This window comes from Phycodurus eques, chromosome 15, assembly GCF_024500275.1.
Source record: "Phycodurus eques isolate BA_2022a chromosome 15, UOR_Pequ_1.1, whole genome shotgun sequence".
Classification (NCBI taxonomy): domain Eukaryota; kingdom Metazoa; phylum Chordata; class Actinopteri; order Syngnathiformes; family Syngnathidae; genus Phycodurus; species Phycodurus eques.
This window is the reverse complement of record NC_084539.1, coordinates 16,213,285-16,234,480: the sequence shown is the minus strand read 5'-3', so window position 1 is coordinate 16,234,480 and position 21,196 is coordinate 16,213,285. Positions and strand designations below refer to the sequence as shown.

The window sequence follows — 21,196 nt, the reverse complement described above, 5'->3', positions numbered from 1 at the left end:
ATTTTGATATAACCATTGTTGTTTCTGTTTGTGGTTTCTCACTAACAAAATCTCCTGGTTGGTCCACTACTATTATAGTAGGGCTCATCATTTGACTACATTTCCTTGATTGTCCGAGGGGAAAATAACAATCAATGAACTGATTAAATGATTAATAAATTAATATCTCTCAGTAAATGCTCTGAACTCCTGCTGCATCAATGCCACTCATGTATTGCAGTGAATAATTTTGCCCAACGGAGTTGCGTCATAGCGGTTAGCATTACACATACAATACGAGAAAATTTTTCTTCCAACCAGGTCAACTGAGTCTTTTTTTCCCTGCACGTCCCCCATCACCCATATACACTGAGGTGTAAGTCCGATGAAGTCCAAATTCCTATTGATTTGGGGAGGAGTCACTGGTTCCAGGCAATAAATTACAGTGATGCTTTTTTTTACAAATCATTCTCAAGAGCAACTCATTCCTTAAACCAGCAGTAGAAACAACCGATGGCAGTGATTTTCATGTTGTCCCTTTGCTCTATTGGAGCAAACTTCCAACAAAGATGTTCTTTAGGAAACGTGAAAAAGTGAACAGTTCTGTTACGACTCAATCAATAAAATATAAACTAATAACCCTGAGGTTCTGCTGAGTGGTTATATCTTATTTAATAGGTCTGCACTTGATGGGAGGTACTTCAGTTAGAATGCTCTATACAGTATGAACATCACATAAACACGCTCAATAACTAGAAATGCATAGTCGTAGACAACCACATCCCGCACACTCTGAATCAATGAGATTAAAATGTCATAATGTATCAATAAATAAATCAATTTTGTTGATCTATACCATAGCAACTAAATTGTTTGTATGGGACATCAAATTGCAAAAGACCGTAGCGTGTGAATGAAAAGAAATTCATTAAAAAAAAAGCGTTTTGCCTTGCTGACCTAAAACAACAACTGCATTCCAAAAATATATAATTTATACGACTAATATACTCCCAATTTAAAGTGCAAGAAACTTTTAATTCCAGCAAATTGTTTTACATTAAAGTGATGATGAGTAACGGGTTGGTACAAATGAACAACATTCAATGACCTTTGAAGCAACCTTTAGCGAAGAGGCCTAACCTTTTCCTGGAGGGAAAATTCTCTTTCTCTGAATCTGTCCGATGAATAATAATGCAACAAATATTTGCCCTCAGAACATCAATGAACGGGCTAAAAACAATGCTCAAAATTACTGATATTTAGCCAATCAACCCTGTATGTTAATGGAGTCAAAACCTGTGAGACGTTAATTTATCAAACTTGATCTCAGTTCAACGATTAACTGTGTGTTTTCTTGCTATATAGTAAGGCACTGTTGTTGTAGTATTACTGGATTATTTTACTAGTGAGGTCTGACGAAGAATGTACCAGTTCACGGACCTTAAGATGGATATCAACAATACAGAATACCGTTAAATGCTCAAACGGCTTTCATTACAGTAACTTAAATTAGCTGCTAAGTAGCTAGCCGCTGACTGGCTAACGGCTTTTCACGTTGTCAGTTTGATATTCGAAATATGTGACTTAAAACATTACCTGTACAGTAAATAAAGGTATATGGATGAATTTAACTAGTCTATTTGTGATTGGGAAAATGTAAATATAACATTAGATATTGTGTGCCAGAAGTGCTGCAATGAATCCCAGCACCCTTAAAATTTAAGAGAAAAAAAAAAGTCATTTTTTAATAGAAAAGTGTAATACAACTGTACTTGGTTATAATATTTTAACAACAAAAATACAGACCCTTCCCGTCCCCCATTCCCTCAAAAATGCTTTGCACCTGAATTTCTAGGCCATTTTTAGGGGTGCGAAGCAACCCTAAAATTAATCCCAGCAACCCAAAACCTCTGATATTAGAATCGCCTCTTGGCGTGGGTGAGGTGGAGTCTATCCCAGCTGATGTTAGGGGTGGGGGGGGTACACCCTGGACTACTACCCTTCACACTAACATTCACAGACAAGATGATGTCTTGGATTCACCTAAATGCATGTTTTTGAATGTGGGAGGAAGCCGAAGTCCCAGGACAAAACCCATACAAGCATGGGGAGAAGGATAATATGCAAACACCACTGTGAGGCAGGGGTGCTAATCAAATATCATTTAATGATGTTAAGCATTAAATTGAGCTACCAGTTATTTACTAAACTTACCTCCTTACATCATTTTAGTGTGGATATCAGATGTGGTTCTTGTTTCATTGTGTCAGAGCGGTCTTTTACATCTGCATTTCCTCTACAGTACAACTGGGTTTGGATGACACAAATTTCCAACATTCGAGGTTGTGGTGGTCTACAGGCTCGTAAGAGAAATCTCTGCAGTAGATTAAAACAGCTTGTGGCGCCTCCATGGAGCAAGTCAAATGTTTTCTGATATATATTTAATTAAGTGGTGCCTTTTCTGTGCATTCAAGATTGGGTGCCTTCAGGGGGAAAGCAAACAAACAAGTGAGGAAAAGTCTGAAGTGAGCGGAGCGCCGCTGGAAGGAGCCGGAGAAGTTCCCTCAGGAGTCAGAGGTTGTCATCTGTGGGAGATATTTTGTCATGATGCAAATATGTGTGTGGTTTTTTTTTCCTCCAGTGTGTGGATTCACAACGTTATGAATGTGTAGTACTGTATATCCATTTTTAAAACCGCAAAGAACATTTAAAATGTTCACTTATTGTGGTGATGTGGAATGTTTTGGCCTTGACATGTTGTAATCGGTGTAAAAAGACAGTGGGACAATATGTTAATGCAACTGGGTAAACATCTTGAGAGGATATGAAGGAGAATTCTTGTGGGGGAATTTGATGTGATGAATTACAAAACTAGTTCTAATCTAGTGGATTTTTCCTTGCATGATTCAATACAAAGTGGAGGGGAAATCGTTCGCTAAAAATATACTTTAACAGGGACAAAGTGGTAAATGGTAATACAGTAAAGGGGAAAAACAAAAGTTTATGAAGGTTGATTGGCCCACATTGAAGGGGAAAACTCATTTTTCAAACCAAAATGACGTTTTGTCACACCAGTACTGGAACTTATTCTCGCAAACCTTTTATGTCTTGTGGAAGAACATTTAAGCATTGTGTCTGTCACTGTAGGTCACTGCCAGAGATAGTTGAACAAAGATACATCTGTCCATATTCGACACCGCTTATCCTCACTAGGGTCAGGGGTGAGCTGGAGCCTATCCTAGCTGACTTTGGGACATCTATGTTGTTGGAATGTGGTAGTACCTGGAGAAAACCAATGCAAGTCAAGGGAGAACACGCAAACTGCACGCAGAAAGGGCCAAGCCCGAATTTGAAGCCCAAGCCTCAGAATAGTGAAGCAGATGTGCCAACCACTATTCAGCCATGCCGCCCCAAGGATACACTTTTTTTGGGGGGGGGGGGGGGTGAATACATAAATAATCTGAAATGAGCTAATTTCCTGCGGACCAATTTCTCACAGCACAGTGGTTGAGAATGATTGCACTAAAAGAGCAGTTGTGTAAGAAAGATGATGACAAAGTTATGCCATAACTGACATCGTTGCCAACCTTGACAATGGCAACCTTTTGAAAATAGTATTAAAAAAATACCAAGAAATATACCATATCTAAAATCTTGAGCCCCATTGTTCTTGTATTAAGACGTTGGGACAACAAATGGTGCATTTTCACCGGTTTTACAGATTCATAAGCTTCTTAATATTTATCACAGGAAAATTATACGTATATCACTGGAATCATCTTAAGTATTTCTGATAAATCAATTAATCTTTGACGTTTTACACGCCTACATTTTTTTCATTATTGAATTCAATGTTGCTAAACTAAACTGGCGGCTAACCAAACTACATTTTACATACTAATCTTATTAAAGAAAAAAGGCACGTCTTTCGTGCAATATATTTGGCCCCCAAAAAAAGTAAAAGTATGCATTGTTGTTGTTTTTCCTTCAGCATTTAGTTTTGTCCATTATACACGTAGCAATATATAGCAATGTAGCATTTGTCCATATGCCCCACACCCTTGTCTTGCGGGCTTCTCTTTTACTGTTGAATTGCTGTAAATATACTTGCTCAAATTATTAGGACATTTTATAATTCATTGACATTTCGCTTACCTACAATTCGTCCTTCAGCCTGTATTTCTCGCTGGATTCGTGAACAAACTGACACCGTGGACGCCTGCGAGCTCTGACTGAGGGGAAATTGTCACGTCTTCACTTGCTTCCTGTGAGCTCTTTTTCCTCGCTAGCTCGTGTGGTCGACGTCACTAGAGAACGGAGAAACGTGGATGTTGTCCCTAGCGTTTGTTGTCAAATGTCTTATTTTTCGGTGTCTGTTGTCTGACACCGTTTGAGAGGAAGTTCATTAAATAGCAGAGTGGGGAGTTTTTATTAAAAAACAATTTAAAAAAGAAAGAAAAATAATAATGACGGGACAGTCGGCGTTGTTGCTACGTAAACAATTAGCAGGTGAGTTAGCAAAGAGGCACAGCTCTGTGATCTGTTGAACTACAACATTTAGGATTTTGTTTGGTTGAGATAAAGTTGGGCTTAAAAGTGTGTTACCATAGAAAGAGCTAGTAGCTGTTGCTCAATCACCGGCTCGCAAATGAAGCTCTCTTTTTGTTGCACGAGGGCCAGTAAAAGGATTCGATGCCAAGCTGTCACGTGTATTCAGCAATACTGTTTACGTGTTATTCGCCATTATATTGACAATATACGGGCCCACGTCTCAGCAAACGAATATGACATTTCAGATCTGAACAAGAACCCCGTGGAAGGCTTCTCGGCGGGTCTTGTGGACGACAATGACATCTTTCAGTGGGAAGTGGTCGTCATTGGACCCCAGGACACACTATTGTAAGTGAAGTTCACCCAGTCACTGGTAAGCACCAATGGGTGCTTCAATTTAAAGGGTTGAAATGGTTTTTGTTTTTTTATCAATTAATAACTTCTGATCTGATATGTTTGGATTTTGTAGTGAAGGAGGGTTCTTCAAGGCCACTTTAACCTTTCCCCGGGATTATCCTTTAAGACCTCCCAAAATGAAGTTCATCACCGAAATCTGGCATCCTAACGGTTTGTTTTCTTCAACTTCAATCATGCATCACTTCATGCAAAACTTGGGTGAAGATTCGGCACTGATATTCTGCATTTTGACTCATATCGGCATCTGCCTCCCCCCAATGGTGAGAGATGGATGATAGAAAAATGAAGAGACCATAAGAAATCAATTTAAAACTGGGTAAACTTAAGGGAACTATTTATTTGTTTGAGTTTTCATTTAACTTTATAAACCATGCTGTTGAGCCTGGGAACTGCTTGTACGCTTTGTTAGAATTTTAAAAAAATGTGTGTTGTCTAAGATCTGTTGGAATTTTTAAACAAACGTCTATTGTCTTAAGATTTAAAAAAATAAATACGTTATTTAACAATTGCTGAAAGGCATTTAAACAAAGTATTGGAGTTTGTATGATGCAAAATGTTGATGGAAATATTTTCCCTTTAACTGCAAATGAATATCGGTTATCGGCCTCTTTGACTGCTAATAATCGGTATTGGGCCTTAAAAAAAGAACATAGTATATCTAGTTAAGATTCTTAACCAGCATACGTGTAAAAAGAAGTTACCAGTGTAGAGCCGAATTTTGAAACAATTATGTACATTAAGTTCTATGAGTTCCATTCTGTCGTAAACCTAATTTCTATGCAAGTCGAAACGCTTTATTCTGATGCTAACCTCCACAAACGCATTAGCAAATTCATAAATACAGCAAATGCTTTCATTTAAAAAAAAGGATCAATCAATTGAAAAACCAGTGCGGCGGGAACCGACCGTGCCTTTTTTTGCCACGAGGCAACATATTAAGACGCGCTATAGTTGATCACTAACCTACACTAACGCAGTAGTGAAATCATAATTGCGGTAAATATTTGTTGGTTAAATACTTCTGAGGCCATGAATCTTGTGCCAGGAGACCACGTAATAGACGGTGTCATAGTCTACTAACCAACGCTAACGCAAAGTCATAGTGAAGCCACTGGGAATTAGAGTGGGCTAACTCCATTTTGGTCATTGTAGAGGAGAGTGATTTAAGATTTTACAGCTGCAATAAAATATGGTGTATATGTCTTGGTGATTTATATGGCAATGCTTACATATTTCCGGTGCTTGATTTTTTTATTTAGTTTTTCCTCAGATTTTTTTTACATTTTACTAAATGATGATTCTTGATTTGGATCATATTGCTTGCACCTTTATCCAAAATAACTTACTCTCATCATGTTCAGTTTCATAAATTGGAGCGTCAGTATCATCTAGGGTTACGTTCAAACTGCAGGGCTTGATGCCCAATTCAGATTTTTTGTTAAATACAATCTCTTTATGTAGTCATTCACATTACAAAAACAAATGCAACTTCTGCAGGAGACGGAATGCGTCCGTGACGTCTCACGTATGCGCACAAAACAGGATGTAAGATTCTCTAACTTTTGAGGCGTTTTTTTTTTTTTTTAGGGTGTTCAGATGTTGAGGATCCGCTGTACATAAATGAAAAAAATATATATTTTTTTGTGGGGGCAGTTGCAAAAAATGGCGACGTATGCATATCCATCCTACATGAGCCTGGAGAAGACAAGTATGGCTACGAGAAGCCGGAGGAGCGGTGGTTGCCAATCCATACCGTGGAGACCATAATGATCAGCGTCATCTCCATGTTAGCAGACCCCAACGGCGACTCTCCCGCTAACGTCGACGCAGCAGTAAGTCTGTGTCCATGCCGACATCTTCCATTAGAAAACACAAATGGTCACATTTGTACGTGTTGCCTTGCAGAAGGAGTGGCGTGATGATCCTAAGGGTGTTTTTAAGAAAAAGGTTGCACGTTGTGTGCGGAAAAGTCAAGAGATGGCTTTTGACTGACGTCTCATAGGTAAGTGCAACAACTTGTAACATGACTTCAGTGGCACACAAATAATGGAAGCTTGATTGGGTTGTTGTGTTTCAGATCGAGGATTTAACAATTTGCTGAGGTGGACCAGCATTGACCCATCAATGACAGATGTTTATGGATTTCAGATGTAACAACATATCTGTAAATGCCATCTGATTTTTTTTTTTCTTTGATACATGCAGCAAATTCAAACCTTAGTTTTTCTTTATATATATCTACCTATTTATTTTGAAATGAGAACCAATGAAGAGGTTTTGGGGCGGAACGTGAGGTTTACATCTGCCACACTGAGCCATACAGCCTACAGTGCCTTTTGTAAAAACTGAGGGTTTGTGTTGTGGAAAAACAAAAGGGCATATCAGAATATAGTGTATAAAGTTTCTTTTACCATCTTTGCTCTGGTGTTAATAAATACAGAGTAGTTGGGTGATATGTTTGAGAAGGTAGTGATTCTATGTGAAATAAAGTGAACCATTTTTTTGTTCTATTTTGCTTACAATTCATTTGAGTGCTTTTACATGCGCATCAGTTTCAAAATGTAGAAGGCTTTGAAGGTTTGAAAAAAAAATTCAAACAGTGCTACACACTAATAACATGCAAGAGGTACTGTAATCCAGGCTAATCCCTTGCTCTTTGCTGTTCCCATGGGATGAGAACAAATTTAGTAAACAAGTCCCGAAACTAAAAGATGTTTAAGCTGACCCATCACTGAAAGAATATCTGCCATTAATTCTAGTAATGTTACTGAAAATCCAGGCAGCTGTGGCTCAGTTGGTAAATCAGGTCATCCAGTGACCGAAGGGTTGATGGTTTGAATCCCAGCTCCGAAGTGTCCTAAGAACGAACACTGAACCTGAAATTTCTCCGAGTGGGCCTGGCATCATCTTGCATGGCAGCAACCGCCCATTGGTGTATGAATGAATGAAAGTAAAGTGCATTTGTATGATGTCATAGGAAACGTGACCTTCCTTTAAACATTTAAGAGCACATGCAGTAAGAACACAGAACAACGTTGTCCCACATCCATAATTGCTTTATTGAATTAAGCACCAGCTCAATTTAACGTTCACTTTAAGAACATATCCGTATCAACTCAAAGCGTATAAAATTGCACCACAAAAAAGCACAAATCCAACCTTAAGAAATAGAGTGCCCAACTGGCAGGCACAGATGAAAACACTGCACGCTGCCTGTTTACTGTCCTGGAGCAGACAGACTCTTGTTCATGAACTGCTTCTTGACGAAACACATCCACCACTTGAAAGAAAAAAAAAAAGCAGGAAAGTTGTGTGCACCAAATAATACAATCGAAGCGATGAAATACATTTTGAACATGAATGCTGGGCTGCTTGACTAAGCTAAATACTAGTCCAATCAATCAACCATACGTAGACAAGGTACTTTAACACACACACACACACCCCCAATCATAAAAAAATTACTTTTAACTTGATCATTAGATTTTTTATTTTTATTTTGTTGAGGTACAAGCAAACTTCACAAACAGTGCCACTAGGAGATGGTAGCTGATGCCACAACATCCGCCCAACATCCTGTATCTCACTCACAATTTGATATATGGGTAAATTCAGTTATGAGCTTAGTCACAGGACGAATTAAATTCCTAAATCAAGGTGCCGCTATATATAAAATCAATCCAGAACAATTGTTCCACAAATGCATGTCCTGTAAATTTTGGATTTCCTTGCGTGTACAAAGTGGACTCACCTTACTGGGTTTGTCTGTCTGGGGGTCGAACACACGGTCACATAACCTCAACCCTGTCTCCTGCCTGATCTGCTGGAGGTACAACCTCATCGTGTCTGGACAAGGGTGGAGAACATCGACAACAGTGTACCTTTGTTGGAAATATTCTTATTCTGGATCCTCTTTTAGGCACATATCATCACCAAATCACAGCGTAGACTAAACTGCACTGTCGGCCCTCTATTGTTGGTTTCTTGAATGCTCTTTTGACCACCGTCTCACCTTCCTCCTGCCGGTTGGTGGGCTTGGCGTACATGGCGTTGAGCGGGAAGCCGGGCTCTCCGGGAATGGGAAATTTGGTGATGCCAAGTGTGTACATCTCCTTCTCCCCTTGTCCCCTGGAGCTGCACTGTAAAGAGCAACACGTAAACATGCTACATGATATGATTATCAAGAAGATTAACTTAGGACACCGTAAAAAATGACTTGAGGTCTTGTTCCCCTTAAGTGTCCGTAATGCCACACAGACTGAGCAATAAAATAAAAAAAACTTTGTTGCAGAGAAATCCTGAGTTCTTCTGCATTAACATATTTTCACACTTGTGTGCCAGTTACGAATGCCACTGATTGTATTAAAAAACTGCTACCCAAGAAATTGCCCGCACAGTTTTAGGATGGTAAAAGTTCCACCCAACTTTTATTAATCCCAAAATAAAAGTACAGTGGACCCCTGCTACTTGCAGGGATAGGGACAGGCTGGACCGTAAATGAAGAAAATACGCATCACAATTTCATTTATTTAAACCCAAACATTCTTGAATATGCGGGGATAACCTGCCAATAAGTGTTTTTTTGTGTACGTGGCTGTAGTGTAAAACTACAATGAAGAAGAATCAAGAATGAAGACAAATTGTATAGAAACTGTACTGGAGCTAAATGAGGCAACCAAAATATTAGAAACAGCTCTCAGAATGCAGTACAGTTTTACAGACCGCAAACTAAAACCACAATAATAATACACTTTAAATACCCATCATCAAAACCGAGCATTACTGTCTTTGTAAAAGGCAGAATTATTGCTAGCGCTCTTGTATTAGCGCTCATGTCGTCGTGCTGGTGGTCATAATGTTGTGGCCGGTCAGTGCAGGTTATCATTTACCTTTTGCAGCTTCTTTAGACACTCAGAAATATAGAGTGTGATGTAGATCAGGGTCCTGTCTGCCTCATTCTGAAAGAAAAAAAACAAACGTTAAGCACTAAAGACATGTTTCTTTAGTACATACAATAGTGCAATTCCAAACAGTTCTAAACTTCCACTCTGGGCAATGAGAGGAAGCAAGCAGGGGCATGTAAAGGAATGCAGTGCACAGCTACTTCAACACACCATGCATATACGAAGTCAAAACCAGATTTTTTTTCCCCTTAAACATTGTCTGATGGCTTAAAATGTGAGGAAACTGCATACTGCTGTCTCACCTTGATCTCGTAGTTCTTGAAGAAAACATTAGCCTTGAAGTAGTAGATAGCCTCGTCAATAATGTCAGAATCGATGCCTGAAACGAACAAAAACAGGCAGCTAAACAAGCACTACCTTTCTAAATCATGGGGTGGAGGGGGGGGGGCTTGCAATGAATTTGTTTTTTCAAGAATACATTTTTATTTTTTTCAAGAATGGTTCAATGTGATTCAAGAGTTTTGAGAAGATTCTCAACAGTCATTAAATGTATGGATAAATAAACTCAAGTCAATCGTTTACGGCTTTTTGATTGATAAATTGATTATGATTCAGTTCCTGGTTTAGTCCATAAGAAGTCAGAAAATAGGGAAACGGTAATGTAAAAGTATGTTTGAAAATATCTTTTGATTAAACGCAAAAGATAGTCTGCTTTCACGGAGGACTACAGAAATCACAGAACATTTACAGTAGAGAGGTTGAGATCAGGATTTGGACAATTTTAAAGGGGACATATTTTGCCAAAGCAACTTTTTCTAGTATTTGGGATGTCATATTGTCTTTATGGTGCCTAGTAAACATGTGAAATCTGAACTAAAATCCACGCATTCCTGAGTTGCACACATTTCTCTGCCGAGAAGCCTGAAATCATGTCATTCGAATTTCTCAAGTTGATCTACGTCACGAGCAAAGATCTCCGCCTTCCCTTTCCGCTCCTAAGCCAGTGCTGTCAACGTAACAAGTGCTCTCACAAGTTGATCTTCTACACAGAAGCAACCGATCAGAGGAAAGGGGGCGGCCTTTGCCAAATATGGACAAAGAAGATACAAAACTGGGTCAAGCAGAAGTAGCTGACAGAGAGACCTTTTCTGGACACTCTTATGACAAAACCAAGGTGTTTTTTTTTTTTTAAATGAAATTTACACTTTTATACTACATCCATGTTAGAGAGTCACTATGGAGGTCTAAATAGTCAAAATACAGGATGTTAAACATTGCCTCTCAACGAGTAATCATTAAAATAGTTGGTTAATTTGATTGAATATTTGTGCCACCTCTAGAAGATGAACTAAAACCTTAAATGTCTCAAAGCTGGAGTACCAACCAAAACAGGACTAAATAAAGCAAGACCAACACCGGAGCTTTAAGATAAGCTTCAAACATCAGGTCAGAAAATTCCAGTTTACCAGTTTTTAATTTCAGGCTGCCAATTTAATGGCAAATAAGCCACTTTGTTTGGTCATCAATGTATAATTTGACCGTCAGTGCCTCACCAGCCCTGAACCTCACCGCACATCGCTTATTTAATGTTCCTAATATACGAACTATATAGGTTATAGAAATTATTCCGAACCTATACCGGAAGTTGCCCACACACCATTCAATCATTTTGGAGAAGCAGAAAATTAACAGCAAAGACAACATGATTCAAGGCAGGGAAAAAGGGCGAGTACACTCACCGTCTCCTCTAGCCGGCCCCTTAAACTGTGTTTTAAGGGGCAGTAAAGCCATGTTCCCCACCGTCCTGGTGTTCTCCTCCTGCATGGTTGAGTGATACGCCTGACAAGAAACATTCAATACAGCTGCTGACTTAAACTGTATTCTATTCTAACTCACTGCGGCGGCGGCTGCTGCTGCTGCTCCTATTAGCAATACCCGTGGACGTCACACGAATAGCTGTGTGACTTTTCCACGGGCAGCACTAAACGTTACGCACAATATCGGTAAACACTGACTGAAACTGTTCCAAGACATTTCTTTTTAGAAGCGAATGCTAATCGTGTTAGCCAACGATGCTAACATCAAAGCTAACACGCTCGACAACGCGTCCATTCTGTTGGTACATTTTCCGTTAAAAACTAAAGCTTGGACTCACCTAAAGACATCGTGAAATGCACTTACCGGCATACTGAGTTAAGAATGACCAATTCAACTGCTCAGCGACAAAATCTTAGCACCGTAAGATGCTGCTTCCGCCTGTCCCACCCTTCTGTTAAAACAGGAAGAGGCCAGTCGGCCACACGGCACTCTGCAAGATGGTCGCAAGGAGGTGCCAAAAAACGCTTAGTTACTCAAGACAGCAAAAGGTGAAGTTTGGGTATTTTTATTATTATTAAAATATAATATTTACACCGTTTTTTGAACAAAACGTCAACATTTATAATGAAACCAAACAGGATAAATAACAAAAGGCAACGACAAAACAAAGTCCCTTAGTCATTGAGGCTCTTTGTAGATCACTTCCTGGTTCTTAATTTGCCTTTTAGGTAGCTCGAGTAGAAGTCATGAAGTCCTAAAATGACATTTCTCAGCTTTCTACTTGGCCTTGAAAAAAATCATCATAATTAGTGTCCCCAGGGTCTTCGTCAGTTTCCTGGAAAAGAGGAAAGAATGCCTACTTAATCACAATTAAACATACAGGTGGTTCTCAGTTTATGATGGTCCCGATGTAAGACATTTCAAGGACGTGAACGGGGCACAGCGTAAGAATTTGTTGTCATGCGACACGAGAAACGATGCTCAAGTACCACTGCTGTACCTACTGTTTTCCATTTGATTGACTCATTTGAGTGTTTTTATACAAATATTTGTTGTAATTATGACATTTTGCAAGTTACAAACGTTGCACAATGAGCTAACTTGTTGAGCTGCGTAAGACTACAAAGTAACATGTCACAAGAAGGTATGCTCAATTACCACCGTACAGAGCCTACTGTTTTTCATTTGTTTTTATTTATGGCCTAAAACTGTTTGTCATAAAAAATATTTTACGTAATTATGACTTCACTCTTGTGTTAGGGTAAGTTAGTGACAGACTACTGCCTGTTCCGACCAGCGCAATGATTTGGGTTACGTCACCACCACAGAAACAGGATTCTATCGTAAACCAAAGACTCCCGCTAAAGGAATTATGCTTGTTACCTTTGGCTCTTTGACTTCCAGATCCTCTCCATACTGTATAGAGACGTCAATATGTTGCAGCACTATGTTGATACCCTCCTCATCGGTGCGGTCAAATGGCATAAATCTCACCAAACTGTAGTCATCAATCTGTAAACACAAACAGAAAAGTTTCAAAAACAACTACAGTGCATCCTCTTGGGAGAAGATCAGCTGATTGGTTGGATTCCATTCCAAATGATGGATACTTAGTGTAACCCAATTTCTTAAGCAGATGTTTGTGTGCCACCAACACACACAACAATCCTAATTATGGCAATTAATAATTATAGTAAAAACAAAGTATCAGATCAACTGCTCTTACCAGTTCACAAATAGCTTTTGTCAGCTTCTTGAACTTTTTACTTCTGATGGTGTCAGAGTTGTCCCCCATCATGGAGTACATATCAGGATCAAGATACCTTACACACACACAGACATGCAGTATATAAACAATAATTGACTACTTCTGCTTAGTGGGGCTTAAACTACAACAAGGAAATACACTATTTCAAATAGTGGCCTCCACTGTAATACAGTGTGACCCAAATAATTGCTGGGTGTGTCGCCATGACAGTACAAAACTAAACACCCCTTTTCAAATATATGCTCCACTTATATGCTCATCTGTGCTGGTGTCTGGTGTGCCACATAAAATATGTCAGACAGTTGCTTTCAACAAAATGGGGCAGGAGAAGTGAAAGTCAGGTGTTAAAACTTCACACCCCTCTCTCAGTATCCCGGCATTACAATTCCCATCCATACAGGCACCCGCCAACCTCTGTTACGGCTCTGATACTGCCTCCGAAGGCACGTAGTTCCCAGGACAACTTAACGTATTTTCACAACCATAAGGCGCACTTAAAAGTCTTAAATTTTCTCCAAAATGGACGGGGTGCCTTATAGTGTGGCCCGCTTTGTGTGTGCACCGATTTCCAAAATCTGAAAATGTTGTGTGACTTTAATAAGTGCTCCGCTTGACTGACTGGTAGCATTTCCTGCCGACACGCTGCTTATATAGAGGAAGGTGGATGTGACTGAGGACAGGACAGGACGAATCCATGGTTCGCAAGTGGAGACGCGTATGTGCATCGGTTTGGCTAAGGACCCCCGAAAATGGCACCTACGAAGAGACACGGTTACGAAGCACAGTTTAAACTGCAAGCTATTAGTTACGCGGAGGAACATGGGAATCGAGCAGCCGCAGCCGCAGCCGCGAGTCAATTCAAGATCGACGAATCCATGGTTCGCAAGTGGAGGAAGGAAAACGAACTTCGCCAAGTCAAGAAGACGAAGCTGAGTTTCCGCTAGGAAAAAAAATAAAAACAAAACGCGGAAACAAGGCGAGGTGGCCCGAGTTGGAAGACCAACTCGAGCAATGGATTAATGAGCAAAGAACAGCCGAGAGAAGCATCTCTACAGTCCCCATGCGACTGAGTGTAATAACTCGGAGCTTGCCACCATTCCGGAAGGCTTGACGAACCGCTGGACATCGGTGTAAACAGGGCGTTCAAAGTGAAGTTGTGAGCGGCGAGGGAGCCATGGATGACAAATGGCGAACACAGCTTTACAAAGACTAGGAGGCAGCGTTGGGCGAGTTACGCCACAATTTGTGAATGGATTGTGGATGCTTGAGCTAACGTGTCTGCTTGCACTGTTGTTCGAGCTTTCGTAAAAGCTGGCATCATTTCTGAGGAGCCGCACGGCAACGAGACTGATTCAGACAATGACGAGAGGGAACCTGGCGTGTTTGATGGAGAACTTGCCCAGCTGTTCATTTCGGATACAGAAGATGAGGACTTTGATGGATTTGTGGATGAGGATTGATCAAAAAATAACGTGAGTGGATTGTTAAATACTTCAATAAAGTACAACCAAACTCAGTTTTGCTCCCGCTGCCTTTTTAAAAACATTGTTTTAACGTGCATGCATGCTACCGTATGTTTTAAGATAGCATATGTTTTACCATGCTTGCGCCCAATAATGCGGTGCGCCTTATGTATGTGTTAAATACAGAAATAGACCCCGTAACTGAGACTGCACATTTTAATACGGTGCGTCTTATGGTCGTGAAAATACGGTATTCTCCCCATTCCATTGTCTTATGTATATACTACCATCAACCCAGAAACAAATGGCTTGATGGTAGTAGCCTCTGCCAAAATAGACACCCGGCACCCTATATGAGAAAATAGTGTCAGGAAAGCAAAAACTACAGTTTACTGTTCAAGTTCTTTTTTGGCTTTGGGACTGAGCAGATCCATTTTCGTCATGATGTTTATTTGTGAAATCTCCAACAACACCATGGCACTCAGGGCCGCCATGACTCCTGAGATAAACTGCAGTCATAGAAAGGGGAATTAATTTCACGTATTAATCATGTCACATTAAAAGCATATAAAAATGGTGTGTAAGATATGAACACTAAAATGCAACCTTAAAAGACTCCACCATGAACTGGGAATCGACCAGAAAGACTCCACACACCCGAAACTCCCACTGCTGGAGCTGTTCCACCAGCTGCCTCATGACAGGGAGGTGAGTATACAGCTCAATCTGACCTGGAAAAGGCAAAGCAGTTGATCTTAAAAGCTGACATAATATGGAAAATGTACTATTTAAATTGCTTGTCTTCTGTATTTTGCTGGTCTATGATGAAACAATGTGGCTAATTTACATAATAACCACATACACAGACTGCCCAGAGCTGATTACCATTTGCTAGAAACATTAACAGCATTTGTGTCCAATAACAAGCAAAGTTGTCAATGTTGGGGCAGAGAGTATTTGTGTTTGGCAATGTGTCTGCTGCATGCGCATGGATCCATACAATTGGCTCGTGTAATTTGGAGGCTTGGAGATGAAGTGAAAATACAAATGCAACTTTTGCTTTCTCTTAAGAAGGCTTGCTTTTCTCTTTAGACTCTGGGATGTTTGAGAACAACTAGCAATACCATTGCTCCACCTCCGGTCACCATAGTAATGGATGATTTATTCTGCTGGAGGGGTGAGCAATGGGTCATCTGAATGGGACTGAACTGACCACCCAAAACCAACTAATTCTTTGTGTATTTTCCAAAACCTCCAATTCTTTCTGTATTTTGACCAACCAAGGTCCGTTAACTTTTATTTAAGACATCTAGGAATCATTTTAAATTGTAAAAAAAGTAAAAACTCTAATGTAGCATGTCTTCTTTAATCCAAATGGCGTAGGGCAACATTCACCTGGGCAGTCAAACAGGATGTAGTCATCCTCGACGTGACCCAGGGCTTCTTCCAGCCAGTCGAAGTTGTTGGCAAAGTATTCCATGCAGAAGACCAGACCGCCGTTGGGGCCAAACCTGAGAGATTGATCCTCCATCACGTCGTCCACCTGAATGAGTTCACGGATGTCTGAGAACATAAGATTAAATTGGATAACCTTTCTTAGTCGGACAATGGGGAAATGTGCAACGTTTTCAGGAACGATACTGGACACAGGAAATAAAAAAGGAAAAAAAGGCAGCATCATGCAAGGACACAGAAAACATAACCATTGTTTTATCACCTGGAAAATGTATGTATTCAGTTCTTTATCATAGGGATATGTAAAGTAATTGTCAATTACTCGACAATACATTATACTTTGGATACCGCAGAGGAAATAACTGTAATATGGGGTCTTGTGCTGAAAACGTTTTGGAAACCACGTCTCAGAAGAAAATGAAGCTTTGAGCAATGTTTCCTTTCCTTAGCAGTGAGGTGTGCTATTTTGTCTACATATGGACAATTATTGTGATCAAACTAAGTCTTAATCGACTACAGTACACTGGATGCTGGCAGCCTATGTGAACTACTAAAATCACTCACTGACCTGCCATAACAGGGTAGTCAAAATGCTCAGCTGCAGGATCCAGATTGACCACTTGAACAGAACGGTTCAATGACTCAAAATGTTGGATCATCGTAGCGCAGTAGGTGCTCTGCAAAGTCAAACAAAACAAGTAAAGCACGTGTCATGAGGATCTAGAACAAAGATTGTTGTTAGCTAAAGAGCTAACAAGCTAGGCTATGATACCATATCGACTATGTGTCTTAAACCAAGAATCGTCGGACCACTTACCTTACCGCTACCCGCAGGGCCCATAACTATCTGAGCATAACGAGGCATTTTTTCCACAAATCAAGAAATGTGTTTGTTGTTGTAAAATTAGCTCCCTGTCGGAGAAGACAACATTTTCTGTAACAACCACAAGCCGGGTAGTGTGGGTACTTCTTCGCGACCGTTTGGCGAAATTCATTTTGTTGTTGAGGCAAGCTATCGCCATCTAGCGTTAAAAGCGGTGAACTAACAACGCCCCAGCTATAACCAGAGATGTTCTCAGAATAAGATTATATACTTGGGAAATGTGGAAAACACACACAGCAGAGCGGCCATGAACGGATATGTGGGGGAAGTCTTTTTTTTTTTTTTTTTTTTTATCATTCCAATGATAAACCTTATCAATAGCCTAACCTTATCAATAGCTAAAATAAAATACTGCTACACACAAACGTTCTTAAAACCCAGACCTCAAAAGGAAAATTGCCATAGAAGACGAACAAAGAATCTTACACTGTGTCAAAAATACCGAGGATCACCTTTAAACTTGAAAAAAAATAATAATAATAATATCAACGGGCTTTAAAAACGTCGCAATGCGATTACCTCATTTACTCTGCGTCGTGTCATCGCTGTGGAAATCTTGTTCTCAGAACATCTCCGGTAGGATTCAAGACGCTTGTAGGTAGTAGCCAATAGTAGCTAGCAAGTCACTGGTTCTTTGCGCTAACACAAAACCAATTTCACTAAATGTGAACTATTTTTGTCTACGAGGACTTTGGCTAAGCTTAGCCACGATAGCAGTAACGCTAACGTCATGGCAGACCGCATTTACTGGCGGACAATGTCTAATAAACTCAGAAAGTAACGTCTTTAAAGATAAGACTCCTGAGATAATTTATTGCAGTGGCACGAAAAGGTGAGTAGATTACTGGAATACCAACGGGGTTCGTTAAATATGCCGACTAAATTGCAGGTATCGTAACTGTTGTAACCATTCCTACTTGCCAATAGGATTTAGCTAGTACTGAAAATGAAACTTTGTGTCATGTAGTACGTCCATGTTCATGTTGGTATGCAGTTGTACGATAGTTCTTTTTTTTCACTTTAGTAATGGAGGTAATGAGTGGGTTATGAGTGTGGGTGATGGAGGACAACCAGTGTGGGGACGTGGACTATCTCATCCAAGATGAAGACACGTTTATAGAAGGTGTCAGCAACCAGGTTCTGTTTGTTGTGGTGCTCACCATCACCTTCCTGGCAGGCATCCTCACTCTACTGTGTAGGTAAGGAAGTAATAAAAAGAAAAGATATAACAAGTCTGTTGCATTACCTGACATCACACTGCTCAGTTGTTTATGTTGGCGACATCCTATATACATATTGATATTTCAGAGAGGAGCAACAGCACAATATTCATCCTGAGAATCAGGAGCATGTTCGAGCTGTCCGTCAGCAGCTACAAACAGAGCAGGTATGGAGGCAAATGTAGTAAAAATGGTATCTGCATAAGTATATAAAAGAGGAAACATTAAAATTGCATAAAGAAAAAACAACTATCAGTCATAATAGTTGTTGGATAATGCAACTTGTGCTTGGCTCTATATTTTTAGCACCGAAAACTATCAGCACACATTTCACTGGTATAATATGTCGCACATAATTGTAGGTCATCTGTATTATGGGACTGTGGATCATTACATGTTTTAATTTTAATGTAACCCAGGAGGAAAATCCCCAGCCAGAAGCCAGGCAGCAGTATTATCGAGACATGTCTTGCCCTGTGTGTTTACAACAAGCTGTTCTACCTGTTGAGACCAACTGTGGTCATCTTTTCTGTGGTAAGGATATTGTAATAACCTGGAAAATTAATACACTGAAAGAAACAAAAATGGAAAAACTTTGACCAATCTTGTCACTTCAGCAATTATTAAGGTTACATGCTTTGTTTCTCTTATATTAGTTAAGATGATTGTTTGGATTAAATGTCTTAATTGAGTTGAAATTCATACTTTAATTTCAAAGAAATTGTAAAAAATATGAATAAATATTCTACATGCAATCTCTCAGAATTTATTGGGCTGCTATTTGGTCCCTACTCCATTAGCCTACTAAGTTTAGTGGAAATTGGCTTAGTTGTTTTTACCCGGGTAGCGGCACTAAAAGAAGAGAAGCTATTAAACTGTTGTTTAATGCAACTTTCCCCTGACCCCATGCAGGTTCCTGTATTATAGCCTACTGGAGGTATGGCAGCTGGTTGGGCGCCATTAACTGTCCCATATGCAGACAAATGGTGAGACTTGACACATCTATTTCTTTGTTGGAATGCTTTTTAATTAACATAACTTTAATTAACATTTATATACTTTTTTCTCCCCCTTTTCCAGGTAACATTGCTGTTCCCGCTGTTCAATGACCAGGCCGCTCCTCAGAGGGTCCTGGATGGCGAGGCAGAACCTCAGCTCATCTTAAGAGACATCAACGATTACAACCGTCGCTTCTCAGGCCAGCCGAGATCTGTGAGTTTCAGGTTCTTTAGCAAAAATGCACAGCGAGTCTGCAGCCGCTAGACCCACTCTATACACTAATCTAGTGTTTTTTTTACTTTATTGGAGGTACTGAACCCCACAAGTTACATATGTGTAATCACCGCACCCTTTGTAATTAGTAAAGTAAAATTTGATTCGGGGTGGGAGGGAGTCTTAAATCTTAACAATTTGGAGGTCAACCAGCATACCAAAATAGACTGTGTTCAACTTTAGTGGTTTTACTGTATTTAAATGACTGGTATTTGGACTTTCTATTTAGCAGTCCTTTATTGAATGACCCCCGGAGTAAAAACACATATGATAAGTGATAAGTTACCCAGTAACTAATGTGACTATTAACTCATAAGAACTTAATAGAAAATGATTTTAAGTCAATGCCATGACTTTTATGTTGTGTATAATCATCTTTTCCCTTCATTTCTCTTAGGTAATGGACAGGCTACGAGATGTCCCCACGCTCCTTCGCCACGCTTTCAGAGAGATGTTCTCCATGGGCGGCCTCTTCTGGATGTTCCGAATTCGAATTATTCTTTGCCTCGTCGGAGCCCTCACCTACCTGGCCTCACCGCTAGACATCCTCCCCGAGGCACTTTTCGGCCTGCTGGGATTCATGGACGACTTCTTCGTCATCCTCCTCCTCTTTGTCTATATCTCGATCATGTACAGGGAGGTGGTCACGCAGAGACTGAACGGCTAGGACGCAGCTCGCCATTAAAGACTCTCCTGGATGGAGGTATATGGCCGAGTGAATTATCAAAGGGAAGATTATCAACACTGCTGATTTGCTTTGCTTCTTTGGTAACTGGTGCGCTCAAATCTTGAGCGATGGGGCTTTAGTAAAGGTTTATTCTGTAGAGATCACAGAACATTTACTGTATTTCGTCAACTAGCGGCCTGGGGTGTCTTGTGATTTCAACTTCAGTCCCAGGCACAACTGAATAACAAGTTAGTTCAGTTTAGTGGTCAGCATGTCTGCTTCTCATCTTGCATGGGTTTTCTCAGGCTTCCACCAAAACTTGCATATTAGGTTCATTGAAAACTCTAAATTGTCCATAGATGTAAATGGTAGAGAAAATAGCTGTCTAGTTTTTTTTTGATGGGTTTGTTCTGAGGGTACAAAAGAAGGTGTTTCTATGAAGTTTAGTGTTGATTTGTTCAAGTGGGCCAATGCACCAAGTGATTTATTGAAAGACGGTGTCTCGGCTGTTTATTGAAGCATTGTTAATTAGAGGGGAGACCACAATTTGAGGAAATGCGGTATTAGCATATTGTTTTGGACATTTGTGTTGTATGATGAGACCTTGTTTACAGTGGATTCAAAAACAACAAAAATGGATGGTACTGGGGTTGTAAATTTATAGATTTGGCCAATTTAAAGAAACGAGGCATCATTGTGTGACTCTTACAATCTGTTAAGCGAAGTACATTTGTTGATTATGTTGAATATTAATAGGTAAAATAAAAAAGTATTCTTCTCAGTCATTGGTTTCTACTTG

The 21,196-nt window shown here is 39.9% G+C and overlaps 4 protein-coding genes across 5 annotated transcripts; 2 read left to right on the top strand and 2 right to left on the bottom strand.

Annotated features, from left to right (window-relative positions):
• The first annotated feature begins 4,266 nt into the window (after nucleotides 1–4,266).
• On the top strand, nucleotides 4,267–7,457 carry ube2g1b (ubiquitin-conjugating enzyme E2G 1b (UBC7 homolog, yeast)). The gene is made up of 6 exons (XM_061698349.1): nucleotides 4,267–4,488; nucleotides 4,776–4,878; nucleotides 5,000–5,097; nucleotides 6,601–6,779; nucleotides 6,853–6,949; nucleotides 7,025–7,457. The coding sequence occupies exons 1-5, from the start codon at nucleotides 4,446–4,448 to the stop codon at nucleotides 6,937–6,939; spliced, it is 510 nt and encodes a 169-aa protein (XP_061554333.1). The 5' UTR covers nucleotides 4,267–4,445; the 3' UTR covers nucleotides 6,940–6,949; nucleotides 7,025–7,457.
• A 531-nt stretch (nucleotides 7,458–7,988) lies between these two features.
• arpc3 (actin related protein 2/3 complex, subunit 3) lies at nucleotides 7,989–12,143 on the bottom strand. The gene is made up of 7 exons (XM_061698347.1): nucleotides 12,033–12,143; nucleotides 11,591–11,690; nucleotides 10,154–10,230; nucleotides 9,837–9,905; nucleotides 8,960–9,086; nucleotides 8,699–8,793; nucleotides 7,989–8,227 (listed from the first exon to the last, which is right to left on the bottom strand). The coding sequence occupies exons 1-7, from the start codon at nucleotides 12,036–12,038 to the stop codon at nucleotides 8,165–8,167; spliced, it is 537 nt and encodes a 178-aa protein (XP_061554331.1). The 5' UTR covers nucleotides 12,039–12,143; the 3' UTR covers nucleotides 7,989–8,164.
• An 86-nt stretch (nucleotides 12,144–12,229) lies between these two features.
• Nucleotides 12,230–17,323, bottom strand: gpn3 (GPN-loop GTPase 3). The gene is made up of 8 exons (XM_061698416.1): nucleotides 17,173–17,323; nucleotides 16,924–17,032; nucleotides 16,296–16,463; nucleotides 15,507–15,631; nucleotides 15,294–15,409; nucleotides 13,396–13,492; nucleotides 13,053–13,181; nucleotides 12,230–12,504 (listed from the first exon to the last, which is right to left on the bottom strand). The coding sequence occupies exons 1-8, from the start codon at nucleotides 17,218–17,220 to the stop codon at nucleotides 12,439–12,441; spliced, it is 858 nt and encodes a 285-aa protein (XP_061554400.1). The 5' UTR covers nucleotides 17,221–17,323; the 3' UTR covers nucleotides 12,230–12,438.
• Nucleotides 17,324–17,774: 451 nt separating this feature from the next.
• rnf170 (ring finger protein 170) lies at nucleotides 17,775–21,182 on the top strand. Of its 2 annotated transcripts, none has more exons than XM_061698570.1 (7): nucleotides 17,775–17,814; nucleotides 18,263–18,437; nucleotides 18,547–18,625; nucleotides 18,878–18,992; nucleotides 19,371–19,444; nucleotides 19,539–19,670; nucleotides 20,128–21,182. In XM_061698570.1, the coding sequence occupies exons 2-7, from the start codon at nucleotides 18,298–18,300 to the stop codon at nucleotides 20,395–20,397; spliced, it is 810 nt and encodes a 269-aa protein (XP_061554554.1). In that variant the 5' UTR covers nucleotides 17,775–17,814; nucleotides 18,263–18,297; the 3' UTR covers nucleotides 20,398–21,182. The 2 variants fall into 2 exon arrangements, with proteins under 2 accessions (XP_061554554.1, XP_061554553.1); XM_061698569.1 differs by lacking the exon at nucleotides 17,775–17,814 and adding an exon at nucleotides 17,823–18,070.
• The last annotated feature ends 14 nt before the right edge of the window (nucleotides 21,183–21,196 follow it).